Genomic DNA, 27,296 nt, shown 5'->3' on the forward strand with positions numbered 1-27,296 from the left:
CTTTGACCACAGGCAGGCAGCTGGAGGAAGAGAAGAGGCAGAAGTCGCGTTCTCCTCCAAAGCACGTTAGGACCTTACCCAATCTGCCCAGTCCAGGAAAACAAACCGAGTTTCAGCACTCTGCTACTGCGTTATCACTCACCGCACTGCAGAGTCAGGGACCTGGAAAGGGAACCTACAGTCCTTGGCCCTCCAGGCACACAGCAGACTGGATCAGAGTTGCACTGAGGAATTACCCACAGATGAGGTAGCTGCAGGTGTTGGAGGTCTTTATTGAGATTATAGCACAGATACACTTCTACAGTTACCTTTCCACTTTTATACGATAGTTAAAAATGCTTGCTACAGTGCACATATAATTTAGTAACCCAGAGAATCCAAAACTTAACTGCAGTTCAAATAAATAAATAACCTAATGTTTAAGGTTTACATTTTAAAAAGTAAAAGGAACTGTACAATATGAAAATATAACAATACATAAACATTAGAATCTAAAGTTTTGTAGAAATAAAACTGCAATTTCCCATACATAAACAGTGCAAGAAATAAAATTCAGATAAGCTTCTGAACTGGGAATTTAAACAATTTAATTCTTAAATTCTCATGCAGACATAGCATTTGAAGCCATGCTGGTTTCTATTATAGCATTAATGGCATCCCTTTTACTTGAGAAACTGATAGCCATTAAGCTCACTGTGACAACTGCTGCCAATCCACCCTTTTCTACAGTACATTATACACAGAGGTATTTTGTTGCATTCAAAAAGTAAAATATTGTATGTTTCTACAGGAAAAAAAACAAACAATATTTTACTTTTTTTTCCCTCCAACATGTTAGCTTGTTCAAAACAATGTCATGTAGCAAAACCAGCAAGCAACATTTCCCCAAGTTTAGATGAAAGAAAAAACCCCACACTATATAATGGACCATAATCAAGATGTGGTTACTGCCTAGTCACCTTTAAAGTTCAGAATTTATTACTAAAAAAGTTGAAATTGTGGAGATGTTATAAAGTTTGACCTCTTGCTGAGAAGCGATGAGTGTAATAAACCTGAAAAAACAGTGGAAGTAATTGATCTTCTTATGTGTGTGTGCGTGGAACTAGTTACCTAGAGACTTGATCAAAGTGTTGTTCAACTTAAGTTTCTATATAAAACTCTCATTGAGGCAAAGACCAAGGAATGCAAATAATACCAAACTGTAAACACGTCATTCATGTTACTTTGAGTGCACATCGACAACGTCAGAGTTCTCCTCCTAGACTCTGGCAACAAGACTACAATAGGTCACAGCAGCGTGAGTTCACATGGAAGACTGAAAGCACTGCAAAAGAATATACTAAAAACACCAAGACCTCCTAGAAACCAGAAAAATCTGTGGCAAGTGCCCCTCCTCTTGGCAAGACACTCTTCTGCTCAACTGCTGCTCTCTCCATGCTTAATTACTATTACTTTGTTTTTACAGTTCTGCAGTCTCCGGTCTCTGTGTTTTAGCTGCATAGGTTGCCTTTTTTGCACTCTAGCCGTTGTAGGTCCAAAGGGTGACAGTTCTGTCTGCAGAAGATGACAAGAAGGAAAGATCCTGTGTGTGCCACCTGCACTGAATAACTTTGTCCTTGTGCTCTCCTACCACCATAAGAGGCAGCTGCTTCGTGAGGTCCCCTACGGCAGAGGGACAAGAAATCATCCGTCATCTCATGAATTTACAGCCCAGGATTTTGTTGGTTTTGTGGTTTTTTTTTGTTCTTTCTGTTTTAGTAAAGCTTACATATGTATTTCACCTTATGAAGCACATTGACCCCTCTCTCTCGCACACACCGTATAACATAAGACCCCAGTGTGTGGTTTTTGGGCATTACTGGACACAGTACAACTTCAACATACAGGTATTCACAGTTTTTAAACAATGTGATTAGAATTTAACTGTCCAAGAAAATCAAGTCAATAGATATACCTCATCTCTCTTCTTAACTCTTCCCAATAAAAATAAGCATTATTTTTATTATTAGACTTTTTTCTTTGTTTTAAAGGGTCATTTTTATGACTGCTGCCTGAAAGCAATGGCCATCTCACCAAGCAACAAGCAACAGTGTTAATTAGTTCTTTTATCATAATCATACACGTGTCCCCCCCCAAGATTTAGTTCATAGCCCACATTCTTAGCAACACAACAGACACCATCACATTTATATACATCTCAAACTCTTCAAAGCTCTACTATTTGTTCCCTTTTTAAACTAAAACCTGATCTTTGAACCAAAATTCTCTTACAACTTCAGTATTAAAAGCACCAAACTGAAAATTAACCTAGGATCCTTTGTAGTATGTTACCTTGCAAGTCTGTCACCTTTATTTTCATATCGTATGATCCCGTGAGCAAGTAGTGTGCCCCTGGAGAGAAGCGAACGGAACGAACATCACTGGAATGAGGATGATAGCTCTGCACCATTCGCCCTCCTCGAATGTCGTACAACATGCAGCTGGAGTCCTCTTGTCCTGTAGCCAGGAGACGACCACTGGGATCAACAGCGACTGAGGCTACAGCACTTCCTACAGGAGGAAAAAAAAAAAAAAAAAACACACAACAAGAAACACGCGTTATATTTATGTACATTTATGCAAACAGCCAACTTTTTTTTAAAAATAAGAACATACATTGTATAAAAATAGCAAATGCTGGACTTAAATTTAAGATGAACATACCTAGCTACTGTTATCTCAAAATAAGAAAATTTTTATGTTCTAGCACTTAAAACTCTGAAGCCTTAAGTCACACTGGAATGGTAGCAAAGCCACTATTAAAGCTGCATGAGGAAAAGTGTATCTTTCATCAAATGAAAGTCACTCTTTATAAAATAATGTAGAATAATGCAAGGAATTCTCCCCCACCCCAATTCTAATTTATTGTCCAGTTCCCCCCACCAGGTTTCAAGAAACAAATCCAAGCCCAAGAGGTTCTTAAGAATCCTTTTGCAGATTTCTATAGCACATGTTGATGGCTTGCAAAAACGGCTGCTCCTTCCCACCCCTTACTTTGATTCTGAAACAGTTACCTTGTGTCTTGTTTTATTTTAATAGACTTGGAAGTGGTCTGTTTGAAAGTCACAGGGCAAAAAAACTAGCCAACTTTTGAAAGGAAATGTACTTTAAAGAAAAAAAAAAAACCAACCACAAAACAAAACACACAGGTAAAGATATTTTCTTTCTTTTAAAGCCAAGCCTCCATTGTGTGAAGCAAAAAAACCCTTACAATCACTCTGTACTACTTGGACATCTTTAAAATATATTTTTGTGGAAAAATGACCAGAAGTATGATAGCAAGTCTTACCTGTTCCGTGAAACGTTGTTCCCACAACACGAACACAGCTTGGCACTCTCAGATCCCAGAACCTTACAGTCTTGTCTTGGGATCCAGATGCAATCATCCAGCCGCTCCACGTATAAAGTGCCAAAATATGACCTGTGAACAAGAAGACTTCTTTATTTGATTAAATATCATTAATCAAATAATGAAATATTACAGCTCTAATTATATTTTTGCATTCACAGATTTCACAGTTCTATGGAAAACCTGCACGCTGTGTGATCTGAAATGCCAACAATGTAAGGCAATACCCAGCTTTGCATCTGCTCTGGAATGAAGTATGCACTCTGTTCAGTAACTTCACAGCCAACGTATTTAAAAACACCCCCCTCCCCCAATACCTCAAAGACTTTAAAAAAACCCAACAAACAAGTTTATTAGAATATAATACAGGCTTAAAAAGTGCACGAGAGAAGCAACAGCATACATACCAGTGTGACCGCTCAGAGCATGCAGGCCTTGTCCTCGCTGACAATCTGTTGTGTAAATATTACAGTCCCCTGCTCCAGCACTTATTAAAATAGCACCACCGCTTTCTGGGCCTTCCATAAAAGCAAGGTCTCTGATTGTCCCATCGTGCATGCTGAACTCCAAATCTGGTCCTAAAATAATTTCAAAATCAAGGACCTAAATGAGCCATACTTTGTTTATCACTGTTAGTGCTGCAATCTTCAAAGCAGCTACAGTGATAACACAGAGTATTTTTGGCAAGGGTGGGTATACCACCATGTATTAACATTATTGTGCACTTTTCATAGAACACTCCATTTCAGTTACTAGAGTTCAAATAAAATCTCCAAGAACCTTATTTTTATTGAGTTTTGCCTGAGCTTCCTACAGTTCCTAAAGCTTTGCAAAAGGTGCACGGACCATCTCCACAGCCAATTCCAGCCAGGGGTTATAAAGTACATTTATTTCTTTTTGCAAACCATGGCAAACTAAAAAGACTTTCTCTGCCAGGAGGTATCACTTAGAACACGGAACCACACAGGACAAGACAGCCTAAGTTCCAAACAGAAAAGATAAGAGCCATATTCAGTGGACTGATCAGGAGTGTTGGGCATGGAAAATATTGTTTGCTGGGAGCGAAGCCTTAGACTTCCAAGATGGGGGAAAAGAGGACAGAACTAGGCAAGAAAAAGGGGAACTGGAAGCGGAAAAAAAATTCCTGCTGACAGTCAAGAACTAGAGTTGAGTAAGAACATTTTGTTGTTTTACCATATCTGAAAAAAATCTACCAGAAGCCAGCACAACACCAGAGTCTTGGAAAACAAAATCAAAATGCAAACAAAACAAAAACAAAACAAAACAAACCCAAAAGATAATCCCCAACCCCTCAATGGCTCTTTGCCGAACAGAGACTACAGTAACAGTGAAAGGGAAAAGAGACTAAGTTAATCAAAGCATTAGAATAAAAATAACAAATCCTATTAACTACATAATCAATGTAATTTGAGTGGTTTTGCCAAATATTTGCCAAATAATTGAAATTAAATTCTTTAAATACACACACACTACCTGTTGCATTACAAGTTTCTGCATTAAAAGGCAGTACTTTCACATATTTATCGTTAGAACCAGTAGCTAACAGCTGTCCGCAGGGACTCCAGGCTACACAGTAGATTGATCCTTTATGATGCTTGTTCCTTTTGAAGCGAACTACAGGTTGTTTTGGAGTATTGTAAGCACTGGAAAAAAAAAAGAAAAAAAATTCTATTTCCTTTCATTTGTAAGGAAAACAATGTATTTAAAAAAAACCAACTGTTTTTCTGTTATTTTAGGTCATATAAAATAGGTACGACTGTTTACATTGAAACATATACATGTGATCTAAGACAAAACAAAAGCATCTTCGCCATCCCCTTCTCAGTTTTTCCTCATCATTCCCATTGTATTTGTGACTGGACATGCAAAAAGAACTTGCACAGTCCTTTCATCTACAAAGGGTTGATAGCGATAAAATATAGTAATTACTAGCTACATACAGTGAAACCTTATCCTCAGAGTCCTAACTTGGTGGGAATTTTCTCTACATCCTTCATACTTCAACATCTTGATCCTGTGGCCACTTTTGAATGTGCTTGACTTCAAGTAAGCAACAGTAGGTCAAGAAAGCTCATACAGGCACACACCATCTGTGGTAGCACCCAGTGCAGCTGGCATGGCTAAATGCTGGGTCTGGGACTGAACTATCCTATCAGGCTGCAGGTTGGAAAAACCCAGATTTCTGAAAGAAGAAAGCAGAAGCCTGTGTAACCTCTGCACATGTGTGCAGGAAGGCGTTTCTCTTCCAGCTTCCACCACACCAGACATAATCCTTAACTGGGGATTGTGTTTGGTATGACAGCAAATTACATGATTGGGTTCCATATACTTCTGTTTGGGGCTGTTGTTGTGCTCAGTAGTAGTGTAAAAATAAAAATTGAGACCTCTTGTTTTTATCCAGAAAGTTTTTGTCTGTGCCATCCTTGCTGTCAGAATGAATGCGACTCATCAAGCACTTAAAGTGGTTAAAGGATCAAGAAAAATGCTTCTGCGCTAACCCTACCTGGGAAGACACATAAAAATGCTGCAGTCAAGTACTCTCTTCTTCGGCCATTAAATAAATAACAAAACAAATACAACAAAAGAAAAAAACCTCATCCATGTTCGTCATCATGAGCTGTACATTGGATATTATGTGTTGAATAAGGTGACTCCCAAAGCTTCACTCATCTACTAGAAAACCTAACACAGCAGTCTGTGCGAGAAAGACGCATTCACCATTACATATTCATGCAGGAATCTTCACAGCATTTAAACATACCATACATTCTTATTTCTGAAACCAGATCAGCTTTACACACACATGAAATAAAAAGAACAGTCCCAATGATGTACATTTCCTCTATTTCTGTCGATTAATTTCCTACAATGTTATTTCTCTGTTCCCATAGCAGGAAGTAGTCAAGTGCTTGAGATAAAGTACTGCTGTATCCAACTCCATCAACATTCACTCCAGTAATATCAACAATAGAAATTCAACAAATTAAATTGCTATTGAAAAAATCAGAAACTGTATTATATATACTTGAACAAAAGAGGCAGAGAGAAAGAACAGATGACAAACATATAAGTCTCTTTAAAAACTTTTGAGATAAACATGGCTTTAGTAAAGAATACTAAAATAAAACTACATGGAAGCTACTTTTATTTTGTTGCCAGAGAGGAAATCCACGAATCAGAATCACCACTCAACACACACTACAGAGCTTCCTAACGGGCCTCATGCTTTACATTGCACTCAGAGTTTGGACTCTCAACATTTGTTAAGGGGTGGAGGTAGCAGCTGAGAATCACTGACTTTGTCAGGATGTGGGAGCACCTGCCCAGGACAGTGACCACATGCTGCCAATCAGCGGTGTGGAAGCACTGTGATTATCTGAGCAACATCTGTAGAATTGTAATGTGTATCTATCAGTGTTTAATCCCAAACTTGTGAAAAAAAGCACACTACTACTACACCTCTAGAGAAAGGACAAAAGAAACCCAAAACCAACCTATCCTGAATCATACACCAGTTTGAAGGACTATTTAACAGCTTAAAAAATCCCAAAGCTTTGATGTACAATTAAACTACTGCTATTTTACCAGATACTCCACACAACCGCAGCTTTTTGAAAAAGACAGAAAATTTTGAATGTGTGTCTAGACTCAGGCTGTTACAATATGACTCTCTTTAAGATAATGTAATCTCTCTGCTGACTTGTAAATCCCATGATGAAATGTTTTTGGCAGACTGTAAGCATGGTGAAAATAAAAGGAAGAAGTACAAGTCCAGAATTAAGGAAATCTCTTTTCATATCCAGACGCACTACGTCACTTGTCACATCAGATCGTGCACTGTAACTAGAGACTAAGGCTGCAGAGTCAGTCTAACTTTTCCCAATGGCTGGAGTAAGTTGTGCAAGAGCAGCGTTAGTCAATGAGGGAAGCATCCATTCCACTGAAAATGTTTTGCACTGTTCACCAGTCAAGAGGAGGTTGTCTGGGCTTCAAGACCAGCACGTTGGCTTGCATCGGGTATCAGAGAAATCAACTATTTTTGTTTGTTTCGTACATTGCCAATAAATATTTTGGAATTAATCTTCAAAGGCTAACTTACCAATGATATTAATGGAGGAAAAGTAAAAAAATCAGGTTACTTTCCAAACACTTTGGAAGCCTGAACATGAGTCCTAAACTGGGAAGGTGTCCCAGATGAAGTCACTGTGCATATCTGTAGCTCTTTCCGAAATTGTGAAGTTTTAGATGCCTACACTTCCCCCCTTCTCCAAGAAAATAATGTAACTAGAGCAGAGACAAGGAGACGGTTATTGAAATATAGTATTTATTTCCAGGTGAAAAAAAAAGAGGTCCTCCCTCCTATTTAAAAAAAAAAAAAAAAAAAATCAGTGAAAAGAGAGAAAACTAGGTGCACAGGAAACCACAAACAGCGCTTTCCCTGTCAAGGAACCAAAGTATCAGGAAACCAATGTTTATAAGTAACAACGGACCAACAGGCATGATCTGGCAAATTTTGCTGTAAAAGTTGAAGAAAATACTGCTTTCTCTACTGTCAAGTCTGTCCTCCTGCCAGAAACTACATCTCATGTAGCCCAACTTCTGTTGGCTTGGGAACAGACACATGCTTTCTCCCACTTTTACAGCTGGAATATCAAAACCAGAAACCATCCCAGTAAACACAGAAAAGCCCACCTGCTAAGACAAAAAATAACACTTTTATAAGGGAAGGTGTGGTATTGTGGCAATCCATCTTGCCAGTAATGGGAGAGTGCAAAAAAGTAGCCCGCAAATATACACATTCTTCAGATGATCATCTTTTTGTTTGGCAGTTCAGGTTTCTACGGAGAGCATTGTACTATTTACAACAACAAAATAAATGTATGAAACGTACAGGTATCAGTAGCTGTAGGAGAAAAAAGTGATATGATACAGAAAAATAAATGATTATACAAGCCTTCTTACCTTGGGTCAATTACTTCTGGATAGGCACAAACTCTCAAAGTTTTAGAGTTGGAGCCAACAGCATATAAACTCCCACTGGGATGAAAGGCTACAGCTCTGACAGCTTGTGTGTCTTCTAGGGTATTAATGCAAATGAACTGCTTTTTTGATTTATCATCCTGTGTTGAAGGATACGAGTCAAATTAGGTTCTTTGGCATAAAACTGGGCATTTAAAAGTGGATGCGACTCTGGCTGAACAATGTAAAGCTATTGTACCAAAGTATTCATAAAGTAGCAGCACTAGGCTAAACTATTCAAGTTACAGATTTGTAAAACAATGTCTACTCCAGGTCAAGGAATGGCATACTTCAAAAAGTTATTTTCTTCAACTCACTCTTACAGTTAACATTAGATTAACATTTCTCCTTCTCCCTCCAGGCTTCCAACAGCTTTGGTTCTTTTAAACAGTACATCTCAAAAGCAGTATCATTACAATTTACTTCTATGTAAACTCATTTGATCTGTGTGAAAATTACAATGGGAACAAAGCTGCATTTTTCTGAAAACAGTCCAATTCATAAACACAATTTTATAAAACACATATAATACTAAATGTAAGAATCAGCTTTTCACCCTGTAGATAACCAAAGTTATCATTAAATAATGCTAAGCTTTATTACATCATCCTCCAGGCGACTTCACCACTGCCTCCCTAAAATTTTGATTTATCTGATGCAGAAACTTTGGAATGTACTTATTGCAAAGTTATTTCCCTACAGTTGGACCATACTGACTGGAGTCCAACAATCAAAGTTTCAACCTGGAGAACACAGAACAATGGCTATGCAAGACATCCCACTGGAACCTCTGTTGTACCCAGCGAAGCCAAGCGGGCTGGAACTGTTTGGCCTGGAGATCAGAAGACCTTTCAGGGGGGGTGTGTAAATCTCATCGGTGTATATAAATACCCGACACGAGGAGTAGAGAAGACAGAGTGAAACTCTCATCAGTGGTACCCAGTAAAAAGGGCAAGAGGCAACAGACACAAATTGAAATAGAGGAAATTCCACGTGAACTTCTTTTTTGTTTTAAAAACGCTATGAGGGTGGTCAGACATGTGAACAGGTTGTCCACAGAGGCTGCGGAGTCTCCATCCTTGGAGATACTCAAAACCCTAATGGAACCAGCCCCAGGCAGCCTGCTCTTAATGACCCTTCTTTGAACAGTGGGTTTGGACTCAGTTTCCAAAGTTCCCTTCCAATCTCAATCTGCGTCAACCAAAATTCACTCTAAGTATCTCCTAACAATGAGAGGATGTCATATACTCAGGATTAAATACTGAATCTTGTGAAAACACAAATTGTAAAGGACAACAAGAAAACTCACCTCATTGCCTCTTGTCCTAGTTAAATTCCCTGAAGGGTCTTCCAACTGTGGTTGAGTGACAGCATGTTCTGATACACTGTTTTGATTTGGTGAAGCATTTATATTCACAAGACAGAAAAAAACAAAATCAGGGACACATCTGTTTGTAAGTATATTTTTGACTGAAGTTACAGTTTCAGTCATACTCAGAACTGACTAATTTATGTGGACAAGTGTTATCAGTGTCTGATTCTTTATCATTAAACAGTGATCTTTACACGAGGTTGCTGTTTTTGCAGCAACTCCAGGCATAGAACAAGTGAATGCAAGTTAAAAATCCTTGTTTTCCTTCCATAACATACATACATATAACACATACGTGGAAAAATGATTATTGCTTTCAAGTCAGCACTATCTTTAGTTAACATAAGAAATCCAGTTCCTACTCTACCCTGCCTCTCTCTCCATCTAGTTTATATTTAATAAAAAGGCTTTCAGAGACTTAGAACACAAAATAAAGAAGCACTATACATATAAGAAGGAATAAAAAGTCCAAAATTTAAAATAAGCATAGAATTTAAACCAGAACAAATAACCACTATTTAGCACATGTATTATAAAAAAAAAAAAGACTTTATTATCCTGACAAAAATACATAGGAAACACTGATCACAAACTAAATACCCCATTCAATGACAAATTCATTTGGTAACTAAAAGTAAATATGAATAGCTATTCCCACAGTGCTAACAGAAGGACATTTCTAGTCCTGAACAGCCTCGCATAACTTACATTTGATTCCCCTGCACAGGTGACTCCTCAGGAAAGGGTATCTGATTAGCTGATGCACACTTCCGAGGAGTGCTTGTATTAACATTTTGGGTATCAGTTGTCATCCTCTGACTAGCATCTGAAAGTGGTGATGTAAAGTTACTTGCTGAATTGGTAGATGCATTCCCTTTGCTCCCATTACATTGTTGGCTAAGTGTTTGTACATCATTTCCAAGACTGTCCATACCTATATTTAATTCTCCTAGCTTCTGGATAGATCTAGTAACAAATGACAAGGAAAAAAAAAAGACCACGAAAACAGGTTATTATGAGAACTTGAGGAGGGATAGGAGTGGGTGGAGGGAGAAGCAACAAAACCCCCCAACCTGTTAAGAAACTGTTCAGTAAGATTCTGTTGCTGGTCAGCTCCATCTTCTTGATTTACACCTCCTTCCAACAACATCTGCTGGTACAACTGTCGTTGTTGCTCTTTCTGTTCCAAGTGCTGCTGGTAACGTAGTCTTTGTCTGTAATATTCCTGAAACTGTTCTGTTGAATCACGAAGCTTAAAAGAAATGACAATTAATAATGAAAATTAAATAGTTAATTGTGGTGTTTAACCTAAATATTCACTCTCTGGTTCGTTATTTCAATACAAGCATCAAAAGGCCAGCAGATTTTCCTCTGAAAAACAATACTTTTGTTCTTCCTTAAAACCAGATACAATTTACATATTAAAAGAGGAAATCGCTGCCAGCTTGTACTATTCACTGTTGAAGTAGTTCTGCCCTAATTCAGAAGGCAGCTCCTCTTCCCTACAAAACTTCCAAAGTATTACTTAACATCAACACAAATAGGTGATTGCAAACTGAAAATAATGAAATGAGAGAACAATGGAAGCCACATTCCAAATCCCAAGTCATATTTTCACTACAAATTTAGTACTTTCTGCCATGTTGACAATTCTCTGCCAGTAGTCTGCAGGGCAGACTTACCTCTCCAGTAGCCAACCTTGAAGTGGTCTATCCAAGTGTTAGACCTTACTCTTGAAACTTGAGCTTCCTTTCTCATAGTCTCATCCCTTTTTATGTTCTATATTTAGTTTCCCACACTGCCAGCTTCTCAGGACTCCCTGCCTCACTTTCTCTGTGCCACTAGCTACAAATGGTAGCATCATAAAACAGCTGAGAACAAATAAAAAGGAACAAACAAAAACCCCCACAGAAAACCAAGAGAACTTTAGTCAAAGGCCAAAATATCAACACTACAAAAAACCCTTAACTACACATTTACAAACTAGTGGTGGAAGTAGTAAAAGAAACCTGGTGGACTTTTTTTGTTTTGTTTTCAAAAGTGATGACATCAAAAACAACATCTTTGTCAGCTAGTGAAGTTGTACAAGCATATCCCAATAACTTTGCGTTAGTTCAGACAATTCATGCAGAGGATCTTTCTTCATCAGCTATGAGCCTTTGCATTTCTTCTAAACAAAAACACTTGCATTATAATTCTATGTTCTCCGACACAACAATTTTTTGGTTTATAATGGATTTCCTAGCTCTGTTGCATTTGTGAAAAGTTCTCCACCCGAGACGAACACTTGCAATTTAGAAACTCGGAAGTTATCTTCAGAAGTCTAGAAAGCATTCTCCATATTTCATATACATGAACTGCCCTCCATTCACTGGTTATATAGTCCTTCTCAGCAACAGGTATATTCTTGTCTATACTTCATTCCATGACCGATACTTGTTTGTTGCAATTGAATTCAATCCTTTGATCTTCTAGTTTAGGTTTAGGTGTTGGATTCTGTATCATTATTACCCAAACTATGTTGCTCAGGTACTCTTATTCTATAAACTCTGGCTTCTAACTCAACCCCTCCAGGAACAATGCAAAAACAAAGCTATGAAAAGAAACTTAAATTAATTTCTTATTTGCACAGCATACACATATACCACACTATGATGTGGAAAACAAAACCAGGTGAAACTGGACTGGGTACTACCTTCTTTTCTACTTGTATAGAATAGTCTGGCCAACATCTTCACCTACAGCACAGCATTTCCTGTCTTCATTCTCTCCAATAAATTCTGCAACTGCTTCTTTGCCTTTAGAAGCCTGCTCTGTCATACATTTAGCTAAGCTCTTTTCTCCCTCTCCTCCTTCCTGATGTGCACACACAATATTGTTGCAGTAGAGAAGTTACCCAGCAAAGTCCTTGATGGGACTGAAGTCCTCAGGTCTGGAGGACTTTGTTAATCCTCCAGTAGGCCCCCTTGCCTCACTCGAGTATCACGAGTCTACAAGAATATAGCCCCGTCCAGACTAGACTGGTTTTCAGTACCATATAGATGTCATAAGTCAAGACAAAGTTTACTTAAGAAAATCAAACTGGAGCCTGCAAACAGACTGCATACTCGATGTTATTCATCATTACCAACTTAGGAGGCAGATATTTAAAATCATGGAAAGGGAATACAACAGGTAACTGTTTTCATTGTTTTGTACCAAACTATTATTTCACTTTCTCCATATTGCTGTTAAGGAGAAAAAAGGAAAAAAAAAAAAGGACAGTCAAGGCACAAGCCTTCAAAGACAAATCCGAAAACCAGATGCTATTGGATTCTGAATACATTTACCAGAGAATTATCCAATTTTAAATTCTCTGCATCCTAGACAAAATTATGTAAGATGACCTGTTAAACTTGGTGTTAACACCAGAAACTGCAGGCTGCGTGCCAGATTCCTCGCTAAAACACTAAGAGGATTCTTAAGCATTGTTTAGTCTAACTTTAGTGTCTTTGAGTACTACAAAGCTTTTTTTTTTTTTTTTAAGATACACACAATAGTTTAGCTACACTGCTGATGTGAGAAGACATGCTAGTCAGCTGCATTACAGACCGAAATGACAGCAGAATTTTATACAATGGAAAAGAGTAATTTCTTATACAAGAAGCAATACGGTATTTTCACTATAGTAAAAACAAGATTCAAAGCAACCCATTGTCATGCATGAAGTTCTCAACACAAAGCCAAATCATGATGAAGTGATCAGAACACAGCTCAATGGGCCTCATTATTTTTAAAAAAAACCACCAATACCTCATTTTTCTCTTGTTTGGCTGATCCCTGACTCTGTGCTCCGTTAACTGGCTGATTTTCTGGAACTGAACTCTGGCACAGAGTCTCACTGCTGATCGGATGTTGTGGCTCCATGGGAGTATCACTGCTCACACGGAAGAGAAGAGAAGAGAAGCTCAATTGAGAAAATTTAAGAGGAGAAAATCCTCTGGTAAGTAGAGAAAAGATAATATTCTAGAGTAAAATCTGATAATACAAGCATCCAAACTTCTTAAGTCTTACAAAACTGAAGATACTACTTAGGAAGAAAATGTCACTTGCAGTGGGTTACACTAAACAGAACAAAACCCCTAACAAACAAAAAGCACAAACAGTAGGTGTGCTTTGTCCTCACATTTTCCAAAAAGCCTTACCACCAAGGGATATCCAAATTACATGTTTTCTATCCCTACAGATGAATTATATACCCTTCAACTAGCAAGTTATTCAAGATCTCCTGTTTTCAAAGCAACTACGCGCATGGAATGTATCAGATATACTATGGGACTAATGTCTTCTATAAGATACTAGTATCATTACCACTATCAATCTAAATTTAAACTATACTTAACATCCATCAGCTTGAACATTCCTGAAAGTGCTACATAGGAGAACGTTTGTATCAGTTTTGCTATTGTAACATATACATATTTTTGCCAAAATGCTTTAGCAACCCATAAGTGTGCAGAACACATTAAAAGCCTTGGATTCCCATCTTCAGTTTTGTCAACTTACAAAGTCCTCTTTACACAGTGTCTTGCAGCAAAGCTCTTTAAGAAGTTATTTTGAACTTTTTGGGTATAACAACAAAAGCAACTTAGCTGGCTAAAAGACAAGTAAATGCTTGCCAAATACAACTTATAAAAGAAATACCATATTTCAGTCATGTCCAAGAGGAAGCAAGGGCCAGATTTACATAAAACTTAACTTCCCAGCTTCCACTCTTGCAAAAATTGCCATTTAAGTTGGAGACTTAATCTGAAGTTGGATTTTCTCTGAAAAATGTAACGCCTTCTTGAAAACTATGGGTCTGGCCCCTTCAACTAATTCTAACCTTCAAGAGATACATTAATGAAAAAATGTGTTAAGACCTATCAACTTCACTTAACATCACATGCAAGTGCCTACACAAACAAAAATCGCAGCAATTTACCACTTTATTTAGCCCACAAAATAACTCTTTGTGCAGAATTATTCGAGTACACTCAAACTGAAAAAGGAAACAAAAAAACTTTTGAGAATCAGTTTTCACATCGGTCCTTGGGCTACACGCAAAGATGTTAAGGGTTGTGCATACAGATGAGTAAAATTAGAGGATTCACAATTCATTAGCATCCTCAGGAGGTACACTTCTTAAAAACAGAACTCAAGAGATACTTTGTAAGACTTGAGCTACCCACAAAAACACCAGTTGTGAAGGGGCTGGTAAAAACAAAGATTTAAAGTGGATCATTTAGAATCAAATGAAATCACTCCCTTCAAGATAAGCATTAAGAAAATGTATTAAGACATACATTAGTGCAAAAATCGGCAAAATGACATCAGTATGATGGTGTTTGTTTCTTTTTTATTCAGTTTAGTTACAGCTGCTCTTTATCTTAACACAAGGTACAGAATATTGCTGTAAGGCAGACAGATTGCTAACAGACAGCGTCGTCAACTGCAGCCAGGGCTGACCACCATGGCTCCAAAAGGTCCTCTGCCGGTCAGTGCACCGAAGCGCAGTGCTAGTTACCCACCTGGTTCTCTAACAGCCAAAAAAGCCGGCAGCTGCTTTTTAGAGAGGTATGGATACAACACGGGCAGAACCCATGATCAAAATAACGGCCAAGCAAAACCATGATAAAAAGCTCTTAATTGACAAATACCATTTCTCCTAGTTACCAGGACTTTTCTCTCAGAAGGTAAAAAGCACAAAGTTTTGATAGAGGCTTTACTTCTTAAGGAAGGAGAGAAGTCAGTTTTGCAGTCTACACTGCATTCAAAGAAGTTATTAATAGCATTCACCACTACCATAACCCAACTATCTCCAAATTCAATATAAAAAGCGTAATACATTCAGCCACCTTATTCAGATATGGTCTGGAAAATGGTAAGTAAATATTTAAGCTGAACTACTGTTGCAATAATTTAAGTGATCAAGGAATGCTACAATGATAGCATATAGTCATTTCCACTGACTTCACTGGGAATATTTCTCTACATAAATTTTTTGAAGTGTATTTACAGTGTCATGACCAAAATTTACAGACACCTGAGGACCAAATGTAATGGGGAAAGAAGATGGAGTTAACAGCTCTTCCACTGTCTCCCCATTTATTCTTCTGGAATGAGAAAATTCACTAATACTGAACACCAGTCTTCGCTAGACTCTATTACATAATCTGAACACATTAGTGCTCTGCGCTAGGATTTCAACTTTAAGAAAGTCCAGATTGAATACATAAGGCTCCAGACCAAACATGAAAATCTACCTTGACCATAAAAGCATAAGGAAGAAAACTTCTCATATACAGAGTTTTAACTGCAACAGAATTTAAACAACCAAATTATGCTTCAATGCTACAATTGTGTTCAAAGTTACACTGCAGGCAACAACCTAGTAATATGATGTGCAACATAAGCCAAGGAGCCAAGGTAAAAATGAAGCTATCATTGCACTTACCGCTCAGGTGACTCTTCAAAAATGCTGTGACACTCAGTATTCTCAAGCATGAGACTTCGGCTGAGATTCTGTACTCCAGGGTAATGGAAATTAGCAAACGAGTGCGACATTGGAGAAGTTTTGGTCCCAAGGTCTGTGACTCGCTTATCATGATTTGTTAATCCACACGACAGCCCATCTAAAGCAGGGTTTAATGAGCGGGTCATGTAAGCATCTGCTGACTGAGGCCTTCTCATTGGGGATGATGGATAAGGAGAAAGTTTGCTGATAAGAGGTGTCAAAAGATCAGCGTACGCAGCTTTTGTAGGCTTGAGGAGTTTATCAACATGAATATTAAGCATCTTTTGTTCAAAAGCACAAGAAAAAACAGTAGCTGGCAGATTCTGCAGCCACGATAATAAGCTAAGGTCCAAGTCATCACACCCGTTACCACACAAGAGATCAATGCCCAGCAATACTTCACTTTCTGTGATTTCTTCTCCTGTTGCTTTACTCTGACAGAATTCCACACAACATTCATAAAGCAATCCCTTCATTACAAGCTGAAATAAACGATTGTTACTTGCTTTGAAGCCAGCCTCACTCAGTTTCCTATCAGCAGGAATAAACTCTGCCACCATGACGCAGGCTTCTTCAAAGCAGTGAACCCTCGCCGTGCTGGGATTCCAGTCCTTGAATTCTGCGTGGTTGGTCAAGCGAGGCAGCGTCAGTAGCAAGCAGAGCTTACTATAGTCTTCCTTAGAGGGACAATATTCTTCCAACGCATGTAGGCACTGTACAGCCTCTCGCATTGTAAACTCCAACTACAGAAATATTAACATGAACACAACAGTTTGTAGTACATATGTTTCTACAATAAAACAGTTAGTTGACGAAGAACAGGCATACTGCTTATGTATTAATTAAACCAGCATACAACACAGAGTCTGAAACTGTTGATGTAAATGAAATTCCTGGATGCTCTGACTTCCTAAAACCCCACAACCAGTCCAATTTTCTACAGATCTATGGAACTTTTTCATGTCACTGCAGGTTTGATAGGCTTAAAATTTTAACTCTGTAGCTAAACAGCTTCAATTCTATTGTAGCACAGAAGGTTAGTTCCGTTCTCAAAGCCAAATGACTTCTTTCCTCTTTTTTTTATGTCTATGAAAAGCTAGTGGCATAAGTTATAAAAGGCTTGTAGACTTCTCTAGTTGCCAGTTATTAGCAAGTTTGAGTTGTCTTTTATATTGAGATTTTCTGTTCTTCAATTGAAAACATTAAAGTTCAAAAAGTTCTCAGAAGATAACACCTTCAAATGAATACAGGGCTTTAGTACTCAAAGCCCAGAACCATGTTAAATACACATAACTTGGCATTTTCAGTTACAAAGATTTAAAAAAATAATAAACCCCCTCACTTACCCACATTACCTAGCAGCTGCTCAATACAGCAGTCTTTCAATCACAACATGCCAACACCTTTGGTAACATTCAAAACAAAAAATAAAGGACATAAATCTGAATTTTTTTGTCCCCTGCTGCTATCTAGTAACAGTATACAGATTGAGGGATGAGAGGAACAGCACACCTTCCCTTTACAACTAGAAATAAATACTTCTAGCTTTCTCTACACTGTCCAGAGAAGACTCTGCAGTACAATGTATGTGTAATGGGACAGAGAATTAAAATAAATTCAGTTTGGAAAACTAAACCAATTGTATTAAAACTACTGGCACTCTATTTTTAATTTCACAACACTTTTGTGTTAGAAATTCCATATTTCTGTATTATCAACATAAACGAAAAACTATAATTACTTTCACAATCTGCACACCTTCTGTGCCAGTTTGAGTTAATGTCTCTTTCCATACTGAAAGCTTAAGTTCACAACTCCTGCTGTTTGCATATTTAACTGAATCAGTCCTTTGTGAACACATCTGTTCCCTCCAAACAACTGTGCCCTTTCTCTCTAAAAGCAGCAGAAATGAAGTTCAAGATTAATTCAAATCGGAATCTTTCATCTGGTCCTGATTATGACAACAAATTTCTTTGATTCTGAGGGCTGCTTCAGAAAACTTTTGAAAAAAAGAGCCCTGCACTTCAGCATAATGGCCTAAAGTAAATCTCTGGATCAGGACCACAAACACAGCATATGGTTACTGATCTATGCTGCTAAATTTCGAGCAACCCATGTATATACAGTTCTATTTGAACTCTGGGAGCCACATTCATTGTCAAAGGATACCAATTATTTTTTCCATTGTTTATGAACCTATTTGCCAATAGCTAAAATTTTGTATTTGGTGCTGGGAGCTTCCGCTCTGTCTTTAATCAGAATATCTCAAGAGGCTTCTTGACAACAACAACAAAAAAATCCCAAACCAGAGACAATTCTTACATGTTGAGGCTCATCTTCTGCTGACATTGCATTGTTTACACATAAGGCTTCCAAGAACTTCTGCTTCATTATAATGTAACGAAATCTGCAGGCAAGAAGTTAAATACTATACATCTTGATCCAGTAGCTAAACATTCTTTAAGACACAAGAAGGCATTTTACAGCTAATTTTTGAGTTAGGCATAGAAACTGCAATGACAAGGAACTCTGATCTCAAATTTTAAGATATTGTTAACCACAAAATTACTTTTTAACAGGAACTGTCTTTTTCAATTATTGCTTTCAGAAATACTACTTTAAAAATATTAGAATACTAATAAGAAAATAAAAGTATAGCAATCACACTCATTTCTTGAATAGGAATATGACAGAGCACCCAACTATAAAAAGACAGTACAACATGCACCATATTGCTAAAGTGTATGGCAAATGAACACTCATAGATTGTGTGCACACATTTTTCATAACTTAAATGAAAAAACCACACACTTTAGGAACTGTATACAGGTTAGAAAAAACAAAACTAAGGTGAAAAACTTAGCACTACTGATTTCATACACAATACTTAGAAATTAATGTGTTTTCCATAATTCAAAAAATTGAACTCTGACATACATTCTATTTTACCTTTTCTTGTCGAATTTTTCCATACATTCAAGAGGCTGAATAAACTGAAGAACCTCATCCCACTGACCATCAAGAATTAATTGCCTAGTAAAAGAAAGATCCACTCCTTCAATTCCATTGAAGAACATCCTCCTTCTTCCTAAGTAAGCAGCTCATGTAAATACACACCAGTCATTTAAACATACAACCAGTGATCAACCTGCTTTGAAAAGTTAATGCTTTGCATAGATGCCAAGATGACTGTGACCAGCAGTAAGAGCAAAATCCAAGTCCTTTCTCAGTATTTCGTAAAAATAACTGCATACTGGAAGGATAAGTACTAATTAAAGGCACATCAAAACGGACAAAACGGTCCTGTGTCTCCTGCTTTATCTGTAATTCTTATTTTAAAAATTTTACTTGAAGAGTACAAATAAATATATTGTTTCAATTAATACATCCTGAAGAATCAAAGCAAATTTCAAAATGAGTTAACTTTAATTATATAAATACTGCTGGGCCTATTTTATAAGGGGGGTGGGAAAACACACAGCTCCCGTATTAAGGAGTAAGAGGAACAGCCTGGCAGGAACTATGCCAGCACAAGAGCTCCAACTCCAAGACCAGTGGGCTAGACTGCACAGGTGCATTAGTTCAATTTCTTCATACCCTCACATCACACATAGAGTTCTCTATAAACGGTCCAGATCTACAAGGAAGGGCTGAGTTTCTCTTTAGATGTATACTCCAGCTAAGCTAAGAATGAAACAAATACATAGGATTAATAACTTTAATCTTTCTCTAATTCTTCTTTAATTTCAGTTTATTCCAATATCCATAATTTTAATCAAAAGGGAAGCCAGGTGAGAAATCTTGTTCAGTCATCAAATGTATTTTTTTACTGTTTTAAGAACAGATGGATAAATTATTTTCTCACGCTTCTACAAAGTTATTAAGTACCTTTGGCATGAAATAGAGAAGAGTAATGCTAAAAAACTAGCACGCATCTACAGCAACTCCTCTTAATAATTTTGAGGGCAATATAATGAATGGTAAATCACACCAACTCTCATGCCTTGATTATAGCAGAGACACCTTCCATACTGTTAAATTTAAGAGAAATCTCGGCATTATTTTGAAATGCAGACAGCATTTTGGGCTAAAAGCTTTGGAAACCACTCCACTCATCCTAGATCTTAGCACTATTGTAAAAATATTTTATTTATTTTAGAAGCTAATAAACTACACATTCAGTTCCACGTGACACAACAAGCAGATAATAACAGATCACTGCTGCCAACAGATCTTGTTCTCCCATCCTATTCCTGCTCATGTGCTTTCACCAGCTTACCCTGCACTGACACTGGCACTTGTTAAGACTCCTTCCCAGTTTAATTCATTGGCATGCCAGAAAAATAACCAAGTTAAAATGAATGAAGCAGCAAACAAAAAAATCTAACTCAACCTATGTTGATGATACCTAGTCATTTACTTCAAGTGGCTCACAGAACAAGGTCATTAACTCCAGAGCCGGACAACAGAATTGGGATGAGAAAGTAGCAGAATACAATGAGGGCATAAGGCCTCCTGTTTCATGGCATGGGGCTGTCCACAGAATCACAGTCCAATTGCCTGCTTTCATATATGTGTTATTTAAGTATCAGAGAAAGAAGTCCTACCTTAGAAAAAGCATGTCATCTGAAAACAGGCCATTAATGACCCCACTTTCTTTCTCAAGCGCCAGCATACTGATATGAAGTTTTCTTGAGTTCAGAAAATCTAGTATTAGCTTAATTATTTCAGCTTCTTTAACATTCACTGTTTCTTCAGCCGTCATGATGGCAGCCTAAAAGGGAAAAGAAGAGAGAATTTCAGCTATGACCAAAATCTTATTTTATGCTTGGTTTACAAATGTTGGCTACTGAAAAAATAAAAATACAGCTTTACAAGACAGCATATTGTAGCATTACAAAAATTAAATAGACAAGATTATGAAACTGATTTTAAGAGGCTGATTATGAAGCCACAATTCAGACCTAACAGTGCATCTGCACCTTTTTTATTTCTGACCTATGCATATATAGGGGCCAAAATCTAACACAAAATCAATCTTCCTGCAGTGTGAAAATACCGTGGTAACCAAGTCTGCAATACTGTCCTGGTTTCGACTGGGACAGTTATTTTTCTTCACAGTAGCTGCTGTGTTCTGCATTTAGTATGAGAAGAACGTTGAGAATACACTGATGGTTTTAGTTGTTGCTAAGAAATCAAGGACTTCTTTTTCAGTTTTCTATATTCAGTTAATGAACAAGTGTACAAGAGCTGGGAGTGACCACAGCACAAGCAGCTAACCCCAGCTGGCCAATGGAAATATTCCATACCATAGATGTCACGCTCAGTATCTATATGGGGGTTGGCCGGGGAGCAGAAACTTCTGTGAGTTCAACTCTTCCGTGAGTTCGGTGAGCTCCACAAAACCTGTGAGTTCCATGAAATCCACTATTGCTGCTTGGAGACTGGCTGCGGAATCGGTCACTGGGTAGTGAGAAAAACTGTATTGTGTACCGCCAGTTTTGCATATTCTTTATCATTATTATTCTTTCCTTTGTTGTCTTATTAAACTGTCTTTATTTCAACCTACGAGTTTTGCTTTTTGTCCATCCTCCTCCTCATCCCACTGGGTGCGGGGAGGAGAGAGTGAGCAGCTGTCTGGTCCTAGTTGCCAGCTGCAAGGATAAACCACAACAAATATGTAAAATTTTCCTTTCCGAAATGCAAACAGTGAAGTTCAAAGAGCATAAAAATGAGCCAGTTACTAACACACACAAAAAGCACAGCACGCTAAAAATGCTGTCTACTTCTGCCCCGTTTTTGAAGTAGTGTACGGCAATTAAGCCAAGGCTTTTCATTCTTCCTTCACAAGGACGCCCATCTCTGTCTACGTGCTTTATGAAGAATATAATGCTGCAAACCCAAGGCGGCCTAAGCCAGTGTGACTGCTGGCTGCCAGGGTCCCATCCACTCTACTGCCTCCAGCTGCGGGTTCCTGGCCCTTCCTTAGCACTCCTCACGTTTGCCATTGGATTAGCTTTTCCACCAACTCATGTGCTGAAGTGGCTCAGTCTTCATGAGCTCTCCAACCAGCAGAAAGGAAAAGCAGGAAGATGCAGGTGGGGAAGTGACAGGCCAAGGTCCCGCCTGCCAGCAGTCAGCTTGTTGAAAGCTCCCATGGATACAACATCCAAGCTCCTCTGCAGCATAATTCCTCTGAATGAACTTGAAGGGATATAAAAATTTAGGCATTAATAAGAGGGGTTTTTGTACTACATCATCTAAATCCCCAAGTTTTCCACCTTCCTCACAGCTGTATGTCAACTTTTTTCCAAATAAGTTTTTGCCAGAATATTTGACTAGGAAAGCACTCGATTATAGCAGCATAGTTTATTTTGGAACAACAGAGACCTAATTGTGCCAGATGAAATGGCCTAACTTCTTTTTAAAAATGGCTGGGTGAAATTCTCATTTTAGTCACAGAAGACTCCAATCACCAAGTATTTTGATGGGTCTCATGAAAGGCACACCCAGAGACCACACGTCCAGTCTCAACTATTAAAGTCAAAGGAAAAAATTCAAATCTGGCTTGCAGAAAGCTTTGCTCAGGGAAAGACAGCAGATAGACACACAAATCCAAAGCCAGAACTTGTAGAAAGATGCTTCTGCCTTATATTTCAGCACTGTTGCAACTTCCCTTTTGGCAACTGGTTATGGATTTTTGGTCCCAGAGAAAAATTCAACCCTACCCTTATACACTGAAGGAAAAAATCAGCACATATTTAACCAGTAGTTTAGTATTAACTTCTTAATCCCCAACATCACCTAACGCATTTGCATTTCTCTTTTATTATGTTTTATGGCACTGGTGGTTTTTACATAAATGAAGTTAATTTCCTTGCCACACGACAAAACTCGGGCAAAGCTATCCTGAGGCTCCCCATCAGAAAACTACTAGAATAATTCAGATCAAGACTCCCTTTGAAGAAAGGAACACCAAGTCCAGCCTTCTTTTCAACTGTATCTACTAGACTCAAGTCTAAACAGCAAGCCACCCTACACAGCTTCAAGATTGTCTTAAAATTAATTATTTATACATTCTACTGATGGGAAAATGAGCATAATACTCAGCACCTTCCTTAAGAATACAACCACATTAAGTAAAATCTAGTATCTGCAAGAAGTTGTCTCTCATTTTCCACTGTAGTTTTAAAAGAACAGGTTTGTGCTGAACATAAAGCATTTGCCAATTCTAACATTTCACTTAATTTACTTTATTTATATTGCCCATATAAATTAGGATTAAGGATGATCAGCACCCTCCATATTTGATATGGGACTCGTAAGAGCACTTTTGGGATTTTGATACTGAACTTCTGAAGGAGAGTTGAAGTACACTGATCCACTGATACATTAACAATATTATGAAAATATTTAGTATGCATTTGCTGTCAAAGCAACACAAATAGCTAGAAAAGAACGGTAAACTTACTAGAGAAGATTTTCATTTAACTGATGTCTTTTTAGGATGATGAGCTCAGACTTCTCTTATAAGCACTATGCTGTCAAAATAATGAGCAGCACTGTAACACTGTCATGAAATTATAAATATACATAGGCTTACATGTCATCCCCTATGAAATATATCAATTTTTCTGACATTCGGAGTGGGGTGGGGGGGTGTATGTGTATAAATAAAAATAATAATAACTAAAAAGCAAAGAACAGCAGGGAAACTCAATATTAGAGCTCAAGTTGCACCTTTGGTCCACCCCACTACATTGCTTTCTGCCAGCACATATGGCACATAACGTCACAATCTGATCAGCTCAAGCACTAATACTCAAGAATGACTGAAGCACAGCATTAGCTTGAGGTATAAATGAAAGTAAACGAGTATTAGAGCTTAATAATTCAGTCACCTTCTACCAACCAGTATCTTGTTACAACCTTTTTATCTTAGCCAGTCTTTTCACAACAGCACTTTTCTACACCTGTCCTCCTTTCCTTCTTTCTCCTGTCCACCCCCCTTACCATCTTCCCCTAGTTGTGTATTTAAATTTGTTTTCCTCCTAATAAATTTACATCAAGGAAAAAACCCAACACCTTCTTGCCACAAACCTGGCACCCCGGTGAGCTATGTCACAGAAAAACTGAATGTGAATAAGTAATAGATACTTAAAAAGCTGGCTGTTCTGCATAAAGTTATTTCACCTTTTAATCCATCCCACAGTCACTTACATACGACTCTTGGGCCTGCCCAGAGGCCACTCCGGAGTTCCGCCTACACAGACCCCACGGGGGACTCGGGGCCTGGTCAGTAACTAGTGGCTCCGTTTCTGATGCACCCTCAATCATCTTCCAGTTACTCTAAATCAAAAGAATTTACAAAAAAAAAAAAAGGTCTATAGGCCAAATTTTTCATTACAATTGATTCCCACAACAGTTAGTGCAACTCACTGACACCTCAGAGATTGCACAGTTCATTATTCGAAATTAACTAAACTGAACATACCAAGCCCTTAACGGAAAACCTGCACCAAACTTTGTACAGCTGAACTTAATGACCGAAACCTTTTTCTACTCCAATGCACAGCAAAGAAGCATCCTGTCGCATACCAGCCTTTTCTTCCTCACGCAGATTTTTCACTGGCTTGCCCTCTAGTAATCCATCTTTTTTTACCCTGCTTAGATCAGCTGTCGCTTTAGAGCCACCACAGTAATCCTCCTCTCGCCATGCTTCAGGGGTGCCTGGCAGAGCCCTCCCCACTCGCCAAGCCCTGTTACAGCGCGCACACTCCTTACCCAGAGCACTCTGCATCATGAATGCCAAAAAGGTGACACTAAATTATGGAATACTTCCATACTAGAGTGAAAACAGAAGGCAGAAAAATAAAAAACCCAAACAAGTCACAGAAACTAGAAATTAATGCATTTTGACTAAAAAAAAAAAAACAATCCCCACTTGCTCCAGCTTTTTCTGTTTTCCTCTTGACGCGCGATTGCCCACGGAGCCCTCCTCAGTTGGTGATGGGGCTCGGCACAACCGCACCGCTCCGCTGCACAGCGCCGAGCCTGAGCCGGCATCACGGCACCGTCAGCTCGGCGCCGGCGGCGGACAGGGCCGCGGAGCGGCCGCCGCTCCTTTGAAGCGGCCCCGGAGACCGGGCACACCCCGGGGCCGGAGCCCGGGCACGCACCGCGCCGGCCTCCGCAGCCGGGCTGGCCCGGCCCGCCCGCACTCGCCACAACAAAGGAGCGGCGGCGGTCGGGCGTTGCCCCCGCCCAGGACGCCGCGCCGGCAGCCGGGACGACGCTCCCCCGGGCGCGGTGGTGGTGGGGGGGGACGCGACGGCGGGCCCCGCGCTGCGCAGGCGTGCCCGCTCCCGGGGACGGGCGGCCCCAGGCCCGGCGAGGCCGACGGGCAGCGCCTGCCTCACGGCGCAGCGCCCGCAGCCCCTGCCCCGCCACCCCGCGCGGTCAACCAGCCCAGGCGGCCCCTCCCCGCCGGGTCGCTCCCGGCCCCTCCGCGGCGCGGCCCCCGCCCACCGACACTTACCTGAGGGGCCGGCGGCCCGTTCGCGCCGCCACCAGCGGGGCGTGAGAGGAAGATGGCGGCGGGCCTCAGCAGCGGGACGGGGCGGGGCAGGCCCGGGCCCGGCCCGGGGTCTCAGCCTCAGTCTCGTCCCCGCACCGCGGCTGCCGCCCGCCGTCCCCCCGCACTGCCCGGCGGCACCCCAAGACCCTCCCCGCGCCGGGGCGGGGCTTTCCGCGCCTTCGCCTGAGCGCAACGCGACAGGGGGTGGGGCCGGGCCGGCTGGGCGTCGCCCGCACCGCGGGGGCGGGAGGGACAGATGGTGCCGCCGCCGCGCGGGGGCGGGGCCCGCTTTGTGAGCGCCCGGGGCTGAGGTGACCGTGGGGGGAGGCGTGGCCGCCTGGACGGGCGGGGCGGGACGGGACGGACCGGCAGAGCCGGCGGGGCCGCAGTTGCCAGCCCCGGCAGGCGCGGGGTCGGCGGCTGCGAAACCCCGCGGCGGCCCCGGCCCCGTCCCGGGGGAGCGGCGCAGCGAGGGCGGGCCGGGAGCGTTGTTCTGCCGGGGCGGGGTGCTGCGGGAACAGCCGGCGAATAACTCGGCGTCCCCACGCAGAGGTCTGCCCGCGCCGGGCTCCCCGGCCTGTGGGGCCGGCCCGGCAGGGCGCTCGCCCCCGCCTGCCGCCGCGAGAGCTGTGGCCGCGGGCCGCGGGGCACGCGCACCGCCCACGCACGCCCCGAGGGACCGCGAGCGTCGCGTGACAAGTGCGGGGCGGGCGCCCGTCCTTCCCGCTCGGAGGAGGGCCCTGCCGCGGCCCCGTCTCCTTCAGGGCGGGCGGCGGCCCCGCGGCGCGGCCTGGCTGCCCGAGGCGGCCGAAGTAGTAACGCGTTCGGTGCAGCGGCGCTGGCGTATCTGGCATGCGGGTTTTTCACAAAGGTGCACGTGTGTGTAGTTTGGATTGCGTTTCATGCACGTTGGTAATCGTCAGAAGATCATGGCATCTACGAATTGCCGTGGCAAGCAGTTAATGAGCTTTCTCTGTGTTTGAATATAGCTGTGAGACGAGATACAGAGAATCATCTTAAAATGCTAGTGTAGCGCTTGGGCAAGACCCCAGGGAGCGCAGCAGCGCGTTGGCAGGCCTTGTCAAAATGGAGACCGTGGCAATTTTCTGACAAAGGACATAGCAGAGACCCTATTTTTTTTTTCTAATTTTGCATGTGTGATGTATCAGCGGTCCAGGGAAGGTTGTCAGGGATTATAAGTGCAGCTGAACTGGATTCTCTGTCACACTGATGGTTGAAAACGTTCAGAACCACAGTGTGTTCAAGTCTGCTTGCAAACTGTCTTGCTGAGGATCAGCTGAAGGGCAGAGGGGAGTCATGATGTTATTATTTCTCTCTCTCCTTTCTGAAAAGGAATACAGAGAAATGTCCCACAGGCCATCCA

General features: G+C 40.5%; 1 protein-coding gene across 4 annotated transcripts; it reads right to left on the reverse strand.

Moving 5' to 3' along the window:
* Positions 1-258: 258 nt before the first annotated feature.
* On the reverse strand, positions 259-26,068 carry WDR47 (WD repeat domain 47). Of its 4 annotated transcripts, XM_075422289.1 has the most exons (16): positions 25,874-26,068; positions 20,943-21,109; positions 19,285-19,368; positions 18,658-18,742; positions 16,276-17,078; positions 13,593-13,716; positions 10,874-11,052; positions 10,735-10,766; positions 10,509-10,626; positions 9,738-9,813; positions 8,372-8,529; positions 4,883-5,052; positions 3,796-3,966; positions 3,329-3,460; positions 2,332-2,550; positions 259-1,662 (listed from the first exon to the last, which is right to left on the reverse strand). In XM_075422289.1, exons 2-16 carry the CDS (start codon positions 21,098-21,100, stop codon positions 1,520-1,522), a joined length of 2,652 nt encoding a protein of 883 aa, XP_075278404.1. In that variant the 5' UTR covers positions 21,101-21,109; positions 25,874-26,068; the 3' UTR covers positions 259-1,519. The 4 variants fall into 4 exon arrangements, with proteins under 4 accessions (XP_075278404.1, XP_075278400.1, XP_075278402.1 ...); XM_075422285.1 differs by having other exon boundaries at positions 10,509-10,766; XM_075422287.1 differs by lacking the exon at positions 25,874-26,068 and adding an exon at positions 25,280-25,411 and having other exon boundaries at positions 10,509-10,766.
* Positions 26,069-27,296: the final 1,228 nt, after the last annotated feature.

The sequence above is a fragment of the Opisthocomus hoazin genome, chromosome 6 (assembly GCF_030867145.1).
Source record: "Opisthocomus hoazin isolate bOpiHoa1 chromosome 6, bOpiHoa1.hap1, whole genome shotgun sequence".
Classification (NCBI taxonomy): Eukaryota; Metazoa; Chordata; class Aves; order Opisthocomiformes; family Opisthocomidae; genus Opisthocomus; species Opisthocomus hoazin.